Source organism: Nycticebus coucang, chromosome 11, assembly GCF_027406575.1.
Source record: "Nycticebus coucang isolate mNycCou1 chromosome 11, mNycCou1.pri, whole genome shotgun sequence".
Lineage (NCBI taxonomy): Eukaryota > Metazoa > Chordata > Mammalia > Primates > Lorisidae > Nycticebus > Nycticebus coucang.
Genome location: NC_069790.1, coordinates 38,629,671 through 38,644,348, shown reverse-complemented (window position 1 = coordinate 38,644,348; position 14,678 = coordinate 38,629,671). Strand labels below are relative to the sequence as shown.

General features: G+C 34.9%; 1 protein-coding gene across 2 annotated transcripts in view; it reads left to right on the top strand.

Annotated features, from left to right (window-relative positions):
* The window catches only part of ABCB5 (ATP binding cassette subfamily B member 5), a 124,221-nt gene that overhangs the window by 68,274 nt on the left and 41,269 nt on the right, over positions 1-14,678 (top strand). For both annotated transcript variants that reach the window (XM_053609153.1, XM_053609154.1), the window contains 4 exons: positions 4,516-4,659; positions 5,584-5,688; positions 5,837-5,914; positions 10,441-10,524. In XM_053609153.1, the coding sequence (XP_053465128.1) occupies positions 4,516-4,659; positions 5,584-5,688; positions 5,837-5,914; positions 10,441-10,524 (411 nt within the window). The remainder of the gene's footprint in view (positions 1-4,515; positions 4,660-5,583; positions 5,689-5,836; positions 5,915-10,440; positions 10,525-14,678) is intronic.

Here is a 14,678-nt window from a genome sequence, read left to right as displayed (position 1 = left end):
AAGAGAATCAGTTGAGCCCAAGAGTATAAGGTTGCTATGAGCTATGACTCCAGGGCACTCCACCGAGGGTGACAAAGTGCGACTCTGTCTCAAAAAAAAAAAAAAAAATGGTGGCTCACGCCTCCTAGTACTCTGAGAGGCCGGGGGGACGGGCAGATGGCTTGAGCTCACAAGTTCAAGACTAGCCTCAGCAAACAAGTGAGACCCCATCTCTACCAAAAATAGAAAAACTGAGGCAAGAGGGTCACTTCAGTCCAAGAGTTTGAGGTTGCTGTGAGCTATGATGCTACCGCACTCTACCCAGGGCGACAGCTTGAGACTCTGTCTCAAAAAAAAAAAAAAATCATCTCAATCAATGCAGAAAACTCATTGACAAAATATACCATCTTTTCCTGAAAACTCTCAGCAAAGAAGGGATTGGAAGAAATTTTCTCAACCTGATGAAGAGCAACTACAAAAAACCTACAGCTAACATCATACTAAATGGTAAAAAGCTCAGATCAGGAATAAGGCAAGAATGTACACTGTCACCATTTCACCACTCTCACCACTATGCGACGTTTTATGGAAGGTTCTAGAGTGTGTCATAAGGTGAGAAAAGACACAGTATGGAGGGAGGAAAGGAAGAGTCAGACTGTGTTTATTCATAGATGGCATGATCATCTCTGCAAGTAATCCTGTGGAATCCAAAACTAATTATTGAGTTTAGCAAGTGCTAAAGCACACAATAAAATATAATAAAACCAAATCTAATTCTGTATAATGAAAATGAAAAATGGGAAAATGATATTTTAAAAATAATGTCATATACAATAGTTAAAAATATTAAATACTTTGGAGACAGATTTAATAAAAGATTCTAAGACCCACACACTGAAATCTATAAAATATTCCTGAGAAAAAATTTTAGAAGAGACTAAATAAATTAAGAAATATGTGAATGAATCTGAAGATTTAATACATGTATTGTTAAGATGTCATTTGTCCCCAAATTGACCTGTGGATTCATAGAAATCTCAATCAACATAGCAACAGGCTTTTTTGGAGAATTTGACAAGGTGATTCTAAATTCATATGGACAAGCAAAAAGCCGAAATAAATTTTAAAAAGAACAAATTTGGAAGATTTATACTACCTGATTTCAATTCTATTTTAATTACTATAAAGCTAATTACTAATTCTGATTTCAAAATAATCAAAACATTCTATTTTTATAAAAATAAACAAATAGATTAGTGAAACAGAAAAGGAAATTGAGAAACAGATCCACACATATAGGGTCAACTGCATTTCAACAGAACTACAAAGGCAATTCAATTAAGAATGTATACTTTAAAAAGTATACTTTTTTCTAAAAATGATGCTGGCTCAATTAGGTATCTACAGACAAAATACTCAACCTCAATCCATACCTCAAATCGCAGATGAAAAGTGACTCAAAGTGAATTGCACACTTCATTGTAAAACATAAAATTATAAAATTTCTACACAGAAATCCAATAGAAAGCTTTTGAGTTATGCAAGGTTTCCTAGACGTAACACCAAAAGCATAAATCATAAATGAAAAAAAATTGATAAATCAGACATTTACCAAAATCAACAACTCTATTATTTGTGAAACACTTTTAAGAAAATGAAAAGGATAGGCTATAAACTGAAAGAAAATATCTGTAAATCACATCTCTGACAAAGGGCTTGTGTCCAGAAGATGTAAATGGGACTCTCAAAGCATAATGAGAAGAGTATAAACAGCCCAATCGACAAATAGGCCAGATATTTGAGTAGGCATTTCTCCCTAGAAGGTGAGCAGATTGGAAAGCCCCACATCCTTAGTCATTAGAGAAATGTGAAAGAAAATCCAGTGGGGATATAAGAGGCTAAAACTACTTTGGAGAATGTGTCAATTCTTAGAAAATAAATGTACACCTAGTATATGATCCTGCCATTTTATTTCCAGATATTTTCCCAAGAAAAATGAAAGCTTGTGTGCACACAGTCTTGTATATGAATGTCCACAGCGGCTTCATGTATAATAGCTCCAAAGTGGAAAGCACCCACATTTATACAACAGTAAATAAACTGTGATACAGCCATACAATGGAATACTACTCAGCAATAAAAAAGAACAAAATGCTGATTCAAGCACCAGCGTGGATAAACCTCAAAATAATTATGTTGAGCAAAAGGAAGTTAGATGAAAAAAGAGCACATGATGTATGATTTCATTTATATACAATTCTACAAATACAAACTAATCCATATAGACAAGAAAGGGAGGGGAGGGAAGGAAGAGAACTGGCCGCTGAGAGGTGCGGGTGAGGGATTATAAAAAGCAGAAGAAAACTTCCAGGAGGAACACATGTGTTCCAGACCTTGACTACAGTGATGCTTTCATAGCATATAGTTAACTACACACTTATCAAATCGCAGAGTTTCCAGTTTGTTATATGAAAAGTATCACTCATTAAGACTCTAAAATGCATCATATGAAATTTAAAATTCCTTAGGAAATGTCATTTATAACCTTTTAAAAATTCTTTCGAAAAATAAAAAATAAAAATTCTTTTGTATCTCTTTATGGAATGTCTAGAATTTCATATTTTTAATCACCTTATCTTAAAACAAATATAACCAGTAACATATTTAAGTAGCACAGCATATTTCATGATTTCACTGATATTTTTCATTTTCTCTGTATTTTGTTCTTTTCTATCTTGATAATACATTTTAAATCATATCATATTTTAATCTGCAATTATGTATTTTGCGGCAGGCAAAAGACATTCTTAAATGGTCTATGTAATACACATTATCTTATAGAAGCAAAGTATCACCTGCATAGTCTGGCTCTGTAATGTACTGGTGTCCTAAACAAGCTGAACCTTAGTTTTATCACAAAATAAAGTAATTTTGTAAAGCACTTAGCTCCATACTCAGTGCTAAAAAAAGAGTTGGTGTACAACTTCTAAAGTTTCTGTATATTCTTTTGGACAGTGATCTAATTGAAAGATGACGACTTTTAATTTTGTTTGTTTTTTGGGTTTTTTTTTTTTGAGACACAATCTCACTTTGTCACCCTTTGTAGAGTGCTGTAGCATCACAGCTCACAGCAAACTCAAACTCCTGGGCTTAAGCGGTTCTCTTGCCTCAGCCTCCCAAGCAGCTGGGACTACAGGCGCCCGCCACGATGCCCAGCTATTTTTAAAGCTGAGGTCTTGTTCTGGCTCAGGCTGGTCTCAAACCTGTAAGCTCAGGCGATCCACCCGCCTCAGCCTCCCAAGTGCTGGGATTACAGGCATAAGCCACCACAACCACCTTTTAAGATGATAAGCTTCAGAAAACTGCAGCAGAAAAGATGATAGATATAGTCAAGTTGTTAAGAAACCCAATATCATTGTGGTTTGAACCATCTAGAGCCATCAAGGCTTTAAAATTTTAAAAGTTCTATAGTCCAAACCACACAGTTTTGCCTAGTAGAGACCAGACTAAGATTAGAACAAGAATTACCAACTATTTTAGAGTCTTCCTTAAGGAATTCTCTGGTTATTAGGTTCACAATTGTGATTACTTTATGAGGAAGTTTTGGTATGAAATACCAAACAGCTCACTATCTACTTTCTTACCTAAAAATATTTACTCAAAGCTATTCACAAGATTTTGAAACTTTCTGAAATGAATTCACTACACATCCCAGACAAGATTGTTATCATACTATTTATCCTCTGACCACTGGGACCACTACCTCCCCTTGTCACTCAGAAGGATAGATACCAGAATGACGGCTTGCATTGTGCTTTCTGTGTATAAAACCAGGATTTTGTTCAGTAAAATCTTTTCTAATCATGTCAGCAAAGCAATGGCTGCTAACAGTTACTGAGTGTTCATTGTCTGCAAATACGCAGAGTTGCAAATGTACTGAATGAAGCTTGATTTTAGAAATAATCTCATAAGATAGAAACTGGTATCATTCCTCTTAGAAACTGAGGCTTGGTGAGTTTATGTATAAGATACTGCCGTATGTTACCTGTAAATAAGAACCCCAAAATAAGTTTTTAGCCAAGGTGTTAGGAAAATATTTTTGTAAATAAATCATGAAATTATAAAACTTTCAGGGTTAAAATCTTAGCAAAAGTTTGGCCTTCTGCACTTTCAATGCATAGTTCTTATCTCAATTTTGTCCTATCCTAGAGTATGGTATTCCATCAAGTCTAACAAGGGTAAAGATGCTGGTTTTCCCCCTGTGATTCTTGGCTATCGGAGATATGAGCTAATTTTTGCTTAATGATAGCAACTGAATGAAATGCCCAAAGGTGACTTCTGGGCAAACTAGCTTTATTTTATGCTTGAAGGTTATCATTAGTAAAATGGATGGTGAATTTTTTCTAAGAAAAGTTATACTTTATACCCTGTTATAGTTGATATTTTACATTATAGTTCTGTTTATGATTGGCTAACTTCCCCAGGTTCCATTATGCTCACAAACTGGCGATTTTAACCAATGTATCTTATTTTTAGACAAGTCTTCCTGAAGTTTCTCTATTAAAAATTTTTAAGTTAAACAAGTCTGAATGGCCCTTTGTGCTTCTGGGGACATTAGCTTCTATTCTAAATGGAACTGTCCATCCAGTATTTTCCATCATCTTTGCAAAAATTGTAACTGTAAGTAAAACTAATTTTCTAATATTTTTAATAATTTAAAGAAAGTATGATCTGAGACAGCAACCTTGTTGCACTCTGATCCACAAGGGGGGAATTGGGAGTTTTAGTGGCTCACCCCTAGTGTGGGATCCTTGATAGGAAGGTTCTCAGGAGATAAGCCAACCTCTACTGTGAAGTGTTCCCCTGGGCCTTGGTGACTGGGTGATTAGTAAAGAAATTGCTTTGTTCTCTAATTTTTACTCCAGTGCTGCATCAGCATTCCAAAGCACTGAAGCAATAAAATAGACAAATACAACTCCTCTCCTTTCAACTAGTTGGAACAATGGCAATTTATTGCCAAACAGCTCAAAGAGAGGAAATAGCAAGAGTTTGGGATTATGCTAATGGAACCAGGAGAGTTAGTGAGTGCAAGGATCTCACTCGATCCATGTTAAATCTTCTGTCTTTGCTAAAGTTCTAACCTATAGATTCAATCTCTCTGATTTGCACAGCTATACTTTGTCAAGATAAATGATTATATAATCATTTCTAATTTTAGGAATGATTTCTGGGGCAAATATAAAGTTCTCATATTACAGGTACTATGTAAATAGAAGAACCTGAGTTATCAAAATTATTAGAAATAATAATTTTTAAAAACTGGTGGTTTCTTTGAAAATATATTGTGATAATAGCAGGTAGAGGACTCATTTGTCTGATCTCATATTTACATAATTTAAATAAGAAAATTAAAAGCAAATTATTTTTATGTGGGATAAATTGCCAATAATAGAATAATAGTATGCTTTTTTCCTCCAGAAATGTGTATGTAGCTTTATTTTTATGTTGAAATATATTTTTTCAAATCCCAATATTTTAGGGGGGGTTTGTTTCTTTTATATTTTCCTCCAAACACCTGATTTAAAAAAATCTATTTCTTTTCAGATGTTTGAAGATAATAATAAAACCACATTAAAGCATGATGCAGAAATTTATTCCATGATATTTGTGATTTTGGGTATTATTTGCTTTGTCAGTTATTTGATGCAGGTAAGCTTTTAATAAATTAAACAACCCAGGGTATAACTTGTTGACGTTGTCCTCTCTCTTTGACTTTAAAATATAATAATTAAATGTTACAACGAAATAGAAAAAAGAGTTAAGAATAAATGTAGATTTTTGTTTATTTGTTTTCCAGGGCTTATTTTTTGGCAGAGCAGGGGAAATCTTAACCATGAGGTTAAGACACTTGGCATTTAAAGCCATGTTATATCAGGTCAGTGTTTAACTGATTATTTTCCTATTTTTATTGAAAATTTGTTGCAAAACATTCCAGCTTTTGGTTGTATCTCAAGTTGATTTCTGACATAATCTTTCCTTTTTATCATTTAAAAGCATGCTGTTTTTGTTCTGAGCCGCAAAACTCTGACATCAGAATTCTCATGGTACATTTTTCCAATAGAAAAAAAAATTGTGTGATATTCAAAAATACAGGAAACAAGGATTTAGCACCTACTTTTATTTCTTGCATTCTTCTTAACAAATCTTTACTGTAATGAATAATGTAATATTCTAGGATCAGAATGGAAGACCAAATTGAAACTGAAAAGGAAAGGCAAAGGCTACAATATCTTGGGAAGGGATTGGAAAAGAAACTGTTAACATCTGTAGTTCTCATCCACCAGCATAGCTCAAGCTTTTCTGCTCCATGCTTCTTATTTGTTTATTGTTTATGTATTTATTTTCATAATAAAGGGGGGGTAAGTATGTTTTATTTATATACTTTGCTTTTTGGACAAATTGATTCAAAAAGTGTGCCCCCCGCCCAGACAGCGTGCACGATCCCACTGCACATTAAAGCAGCCAATCTCTCTGCCCTCCTGGGAAGAGTCCTGAACTCAGAGAGCATCTGTCTAGCTACCAGGTCTGGGTGCCTCATCCAGATGATCAGTCATATCTATGAAATAACTAAAAATAGGTGGATCAAGCAGTAATCTTGAGAAGAGAGTCTTGGGGGCAAATGGAAGGAATGTCTCCAATTGGCACCTCTGAAAGTCTTTCATGAAGCTGCCGTGTTTTGGGTTACCCTGAAAGCCAGTAATCATTTGGAGCCCTTCACCTCACTTTCCATCACCAAAGCTTGTGGGGCAGGAACAAATCACTTCCTGCCAGGGTAATTTCTTTTCAGAAATAGTTACTGTCACTTCAACTGAGTCATCAAAACCAGTTTTTACCTCTTACGACTTTTAGGAGTAGTACTCTGAGGGCCACCATGTAACAAAATTCCTTAGCCTTTGAACTCCCAGGGAACTACAGGTACAAAAGGCAGTGAGGAAGTTGGACTGTCCCGTAGCAACCGGATTCTCTGAAGAATCCTTTACACCCCTGTTCAGAAAGTTCCTGTCACTGATTTTTGTTCCATATACGAAGACGCTCCTTAATCCAGAAAAACAAGAGTCTACTTTAGGGATCATAAATCAATTTGATGCCCATACAAATCTTTTACGTTAAATGTATTATTATTTTTTTCAATGTAGGAACACTTTGTCTTTACACCAAATCATTTAAGAAATAAGATGAAACTTAACTCATATTGCATTTCACACTTGTTGACAAGTGTGAATTTATATTTGTTCCCTGTTCAAAATATTTATTTTAATTTATAGGAATTTTTGAAATGTTTTTTGTATGTCTGGATGTTTTTATATGGAAGACTACACAGTTTAATTTTTCCAAGTATTACTTTGAACTTCACAATTCTGTTCGTAGAATGCTTTTAAAGGAAGAACCTCAAGGCCATGAGGCTAATATTTTGATGATTAATACTGGACATTAATCCTCTGCCTAGCATCAGCCATGTAAACACCAGGAGAGTAACATTCTTGGATAAAAGAGCCTCTGTTTGTAAGAATGTTTCAATGTATTAGCCATAGACTCTGAGCTGCAAAAAAACTGCATACAAATACATAGAAACTCCATGCTATTTAGCAGATGTTATTATATTGCCCTGTAAATTCAACTCAGTCTTTTTCAGGATATTGTTTTTTTTCCATTTCGGCATTCTTTTTGCTTATCTTTGGTTTTTAAAATTGGAGGAAAACAGTAGTATTTGTCCTTTTTTGGTAAGTATCCCAACAGTCTTGCTTCTTCTATAATAGGAGAAGCTCCTAATGTATGATTTTTACCTAACTCTTGTTTTTGTCCTAAGAGAAGACTTTTTAAGCCTTAGCAAGCATGCTGAGGCTTGCAGTGCTTTTTATAATCATTTTGAAACTTGATTTGAAGTAGAAGGGTATTTATAGAATCAGGTGAAGTCCTTTTATCAGTATAAAATCTATATTTTATATGATTGGTTGAGATCTTTTCAGTTGAAAAGAATGTTCTAATTGTTGGTGACTTCAGTAGTTGTAAATAATTCATTGCTTGCTGTGTTTTAAAACAAGCTTGTATTTTTTAATGATAAATATTGACCTATAGAACAAATATGAAGAACAAATATGAAGTTTAGTTTTTCCCCATTTCCCTCTAAATCAGATTGGCTAGAGCTTCTTTTGGGGATCTATAAATCATAAGATGGTAGCATTGATGGTGATTGCTTAAGGTCCTCAGAAGTACCTAAACTATTTCCAAAAGGGTTTGAGGCAACGAGACCAGAAGAAACAACTATAATGCTTTGTTCAGATGGGAGACAGAATAAGAAAATTTATTAAAAATAAGGCTTCTGGGTGCTGAGGTTCAAATCCCAATCTCAGCACTTGCCAACTGTCTGGCCTTTAGCAAGTTACTAAACCTCTCAGTACCTTAGTTTTCTCACTTGCAAAATGTAGGTAATCATGGTATCAACCTTACAAAGTTGCTATGATGATTAAATGAGAGAAAAGATGCCAAGCACTCTTCAGAGTGTCAGTGTATTTTTGTTTCAAGTAGAATTCTTGGCTGAAAAAAGAAATGGATCTACTAGCGTCAAAAAGCCTGCCGCCCTTACTTATATTATCATCAGGAAGAAGGGAAGCAAGCTGATTTTTACTCAACACCAGCTAAGTTTCAGAAACTCTGCTAAAAATTTTAGTATATGTATATTGTCTATGTTGGAAAACAGGCCCTGTGCACAATTGCTGGCTTTTTGAAAAGCCATTTTAGTCATTGTGCTGATTGAACATCAGGTAATGACTAAGACCAGTCACATATATACCTCAACATTGTGTGTTATAGCAGAATTAGAAAATTCTGAATCAGGAAAGTAATAGAATCAGAAAAAGTAATGTTCAATAATAAATTGTTTCTATATATATATATTTTGAAACAGAGTCTTATTATGTCACCCTCAGTAGAGTGCCATGGAGTCTTAACTCACAGTGACCTCAAACTCTTGGACTCAAGCAAGTCTTTTGCCTCAGCCTCCCAAGTAACTGGAACTATAGGCACGTGCCACAGTGCCTGGCTATTTTTTAGAAACACGGTCTTGCTCTGGCTCAGGCTGGTCTCGAACCTGTGAGCTCAGGCAAGCCACCTGCCTCGGCCTCCCAAGTGCTGGGATTTCAGGCATGAGCCAGCGCCTGGCCTTTTTCTATATTTTTTACTTCATACTGTATGTAAAACTTGTTTGTATTACCATTCTATGTTGTGTTGAAATGTAGAAACAATTAGAGAATATAGAGTGTATCTTAATTTTGGAGAGAGGAGTATACAATAAGAGCAGATCACATCTTCTAGTTCAAGGGTGCAGTAGTTATTATCATTCTGTTGGATGTTCCTAGTTTGTTAAGCTCTTGGCTGGGGTTGTGCTTTCAAAGCAGATACTGTGCGGTACAGACTGTGGTCTCTGTAGGATGCTCTTTGGACATCAGATACCTAAACCCACTGGGACCGCCATGCAGTGGCTGAGAATGGTGCTGTCATGCTGGGATTGTACCCACTGTGCATGATTATTGCACAGCCTTTAATCTGTTATGCTTTTGTTGTTTTAGTTGACACCAACTTGTAACCTAGGCCTCAGACCCTCACTGGGGTAAACCAACAGATTTTTGTTCTTTACTCACTAAAGATAAACCATATTTCAGAGATAGTCTCCACATGGTTTTAATCTACAAGAGATAACACGTGGTTCAAGTGAGTGAGAGGAAACATTCAATAGCTAATAAAAGGAATTAATTCCTGAGGTTGAAAAGACTAAGATATGCTATCTCCATTTGCTGTTGAAAATAAAATTGGTTATTACATTATGCTTTTATTGCTTGAATTTCTGACCTGTCTCTGTTAGATTGCATGTTTCTTAGCTGTAGGGATTTTCAGCCTTCTGCCTTTTTAGCCTCTCACACTGTCCAGTACTTGTAAGCTCTAGGAGGGTAATGCAAAGTATCAGGGAAAATCTTACCTGTGTGGTTCTGAAAGAGAAGGAGATAGGCTTTTAATCATTAGTTTGGGTGAAAAGCTTTGAAAATATCTCTAAATTGTGCTATGCATTGCTTTACTATTTGAATAGAGTCTGCTGTCTGGATTACTTGTGGATGTAAGTAAATCATAAATTACTTGATGGTTCAAAGTGATAATTTTTAAATTGATTATTGTATAATATTGTAACATGGTAATGAGTCCAAGCTGTTGGGCTTAAGTTCTTCAGTTTATATCTAAATATAGATCTTTATGAAATAAGAAACAAAAAGTCATTTGATGCCTAGTGTTTGCAAAAATTAAGTATTTCTGAGTAGGAAGCAGGTAAATGCCTTCTGACTTACTATAGCAAAATCTCAAGTCAAAGAAGAGTGTTTTTGACAACTATATATTAATTCCCTTTTTCTCTAGGATATTGCCTGGTTCGATGAGAAGGAAAACAGCACGGGAGCCTTGACAACAATATTAGCTATAGATGTAGCACAAATTCAAGGAGTATGTATATTGTTTTTATTTTTAAATGTGTGTATTTACGGTGTATATTTACGGTGTGCACAGGCGCACATCCATGCATATATGTGAGCTGCGCTGAGATGACCCTTATGATCGAGGAGACAGGTAAGTCTCATTGAAACAGATAACTCAGTGAAAAATCAAAAGGAAGGCTTTTGGTTCTGATATTTTTAATCAAAAATAAAAACAGATTTGACATGTGTAATAGGATAACTAGAGGACTACAGAAGATACCAAGAATGAGTTAAAGAAAAGAGTTAAGAATTCAATTGTAAGAAAAGAAAAGATAAGATGAAAGCACACATACTTTAAGAGTTGTAAGAAAAGAAGAAGTTTAGTTTTGGTTTCCCCTCCTAGAAAAAAAGATTTTAGTCAAAACGATGTTTAACAATTTGGAGTCACGTGTGCGTCAAGAAATGATTCCGTACTCATTGTTGTACAGGTTAAACAGAGGTGTGTAATTTTGACCGATCGCATTATGTGTAAGCAAATGTTTGTGCATAATATTCAGAATTAATGATCAGTGAGAAGTATGATGCCTGCCAGAGTCGCGGCTAAGTGTGGGGATGGGGAGTGTGCAACAGGTAAAGGATAATTTCCTAATTTGCTTCCAATTATTTTACTAAATGTAGCCTTTATATACAAATAGGATTTCAAGTCTGAGAAAGTCTAAAACAGGTTTTCCTGCTTTTAATTTAAGTGAGTTAAGCTTTCCATCTCACTGTTAAAAGAACTCTAGCAGAGTTACAGGCCTTCTTTTTCCTTATTGTGTGTGTCAGAGAAAAGTAAAGTGTCAATGACCCACCTCTGAATGACAGAAAAATCCAAAAGTTCTTATCCTATTTAGAAATACTGAGATGTTGATTATTCAATATATACCTCCAGGATGAGATTTATATTATCAGAGAGTAGAACAAGGTGGTTACAGTTGTGAATATTCACATATATTCATTTTGGTTTGGAAAACTAATTTAGGGTGGAGAAAAAGCTCAAAAGGAAAAGGGCATCATCTTAAGCTCATCCTGAAATTCTTTTTGTTAATTTTGAAGACAAGCCTAGAGAATTTCATTAAACAGTATTTTAATTTTAAAATAGGACTTGAGTATCTCAATTTTACTAGCCTAAATGGAAAAAATGATGGATAGAATTTCACTTAACAGTCAAACAATTAGTATAGCACTGATCTCCGTAACACAATAGAATTATTTGATTGAATTCTGCATTTAGGAATTGCAGAGTTCATAGATAGAAATACCAATTGCTATAATTCTGTTTTTAATTTTCTGAAGAGCTTTATTGATATATAATTAACATGCTATGCAATTCAGCAATTTAAAGTGTACAATTCATGGGATTTAGTATAATCACAGATACGTGGAACCATCACCACCGTCAGTTTTCAAGTATTTTCGTCACTCCAAAAAGAAACTCTGTTCCTTTTAGCTACTATTTTCCCACACTTTCACTATTTCCCTCCCCTACCATCTCTAAGCAACCACTAGTCTACTTCCTATATCCAAAGATCTGTCTATTCTGAACATTTCCTATAGATGGAATCATGTACTGTATGGCTTTTTGTGACTAGTGTCCTTGACTTAGCATAATACTTTCAAGGCTCATCCAGGCAATAGCATGTATCAGTATTTCATTCTTTTTATGGCTGAATCATATTCCATTACATGGAGAAACCACCTTTTGTTTATCCATTTCATCCTTTGATAGGCATTTGGGTTGTTTTGACCTTTCTACTTTGGGATGCCAAACTTGAGAGCCTTCAGGGACCAATCAGGCAATACGAATGAGAGAAGGGACCACCAGGGACCACCAGGATTATGGTAAAAACTCCACAATGCAGCCTCCAGCAAGTTGCATCAAGTGGGCAGTGCACAACTCACCAAACCCTGTAACTCCATGTGAATCCCCACCCCACAGCATTTGTGATTTTCTTTACTGTGTTAATATTTTGCTATCTTTCAAATCATCTGAGAATCTTTTGAGTGAAACAGGCATTCTTTACAAGCAGCTATATTTATTTACATGTGAGATATCTCATATATGTGGGACTTGTTTCAATGAAAGACCAAATTGGTACTGAAAGGCCAACATTACTGTTCTTATTAGTTGTTTCTAATAAATAGTGTTATCTATGATTTAGAGAAATGAATGATAATATTTGTCAGACTGATTCTTTATAAGCATTTGATTAATATCATTTGATCACTTGAAACTTTCTCGTTGCAATTAGTAAATGCAGGTCTCATAAAAACTTCTGGGCAAATCAAGCCATTTTTACTGAATAAGAATGATTATAGTAGCCAGAGAATAAATGGTTCGAATCCCAATGGAAGATTTTAATGTTGCTGAATTTAAAAAGCAAAACCAAGGGAGGATTCCAAGAGTAAGACTGTGTCCACTGAACATGCGATCTACATAAACCCTTACATTGCCATAGAAAGTGGATTCATTATCCACTTTGAATGGATACATTATCTATCAAAGGAAGAACTATTTACTAATTTTATTTGTCCACCACTTCTCTTCTCACGAAGACACTCTAGCTAGAGATATTAGAAATAATAATTTAGGGATCATATTTCCTAATCAAGTTAAATAAGTTGTATTCCATTCCAGTTTCTTCATTGTATCCATTCAGTTACATTGTATTTTATCAAATGTATTTGAGTGAACATTTGTAAAACAGATCCTTAATAACAATAGATTTGGGGTTGAAACCTTTGACTAATAAACAAAAAGATATCCCTCTGGTCATTTTTAGAAGCTCTGATACTTTGAGAGTCATGATAAAAATGTGTTAGTGAATTACAGTCATAGGACAACATGATTCTTAGAATAGTTGACTGAATATAGCCAATTTAACTGGCATTGTTTTACCCCAAGGCAATGGCTTATTGCCAGTACATCTGTCAACAGACTACTTTCTGTGTAGTATGTAGTTTTATTAAAAATAAAGGCCATAGTAGATTCTTTTAGATACTAGATTCTGCACAATTGCAAGGTATTACTATTTCTGTATATTTTAGGAACTCCTTTCCAATAACCAAGTTTTACCTCATTTTTGCCCATGAGAAAATGTGTTACTGACACCACAGTGTATACTTGATGTACCACTGACACATCTAGTGCTGGTGCCAAGAACTCCCCCATCAGAGCTATAATTACATGGCCCCAAGAAATCATAAAAATTTATTTCGTTCATTAATTCCAAGAGCCCAGTAAGTTGATTAGTTAGAATTAGAACATTATATTACCTGGACAGTAGTGACTTCATTTCTTGATTTAAATTTTTGATATGGGAAGTGTATAAACCAGTTTGAACTTACTTTTGATTCAAACAATGTTAGTAATCATTGAAATTGCTATAGTATATGATTGACATACAAATTGCTATTTTGCCTGGAAGTTTTAGGTTGAATTAGTTAAGAAAGATTATCAAGTCTACAGCAAAAGCTAATTTCTGAAGCCATTAGTATTAGATAATAGTGGTTAAGGGTGGTTCTTCTGGTGAAAAAAAAAAAAAATCAGTCTTGGCCCTGAACTCAAAATATTGCAATCAAATTTCACCACTATTAAATCATCAAACTGTTGTATAGTAAGACAAGTCAGAAACTTGCCTTTTTGACAAAAACTCACAGAAACGAAGAAATTTAAGTCTACAAGAACTAACAAACTTGAATCATGGATACTACTTGTCCAGTAATACATGACAAATTCAATTATTTTCTATAAAGCACATGCTGATTTTTTAAAAAATGAATAACCATAAGCTTTAAATACCAAATATTTTCACAAGTTTTATAAATTTGTCCAAGTAAGGCTTTCTTTCTGCTGTACAAATGTTTTTACCACCATCAATTACAATGTATCTCAGCAGGCGGCGCCCATATCTCAGTGGGTAGGGCACCAGCCACATACACTGAGGCTGGCAGGTTTGAACCTGTCCCGGGCCAGCTAAAATAACAATGACAACTGCAACAAAAAAAATAGCCAGGCATTGTGGCTGGTGCCTGTAGTCCCTAGTTGGGAGGCTGAGGCAAGAGAATCTCTTAAGCCCAAGAGTTTGAGGTTGCTATGAGCTGTGACGCCACGGCACTCTATCCAAGGTAAAAGCTTGAGAC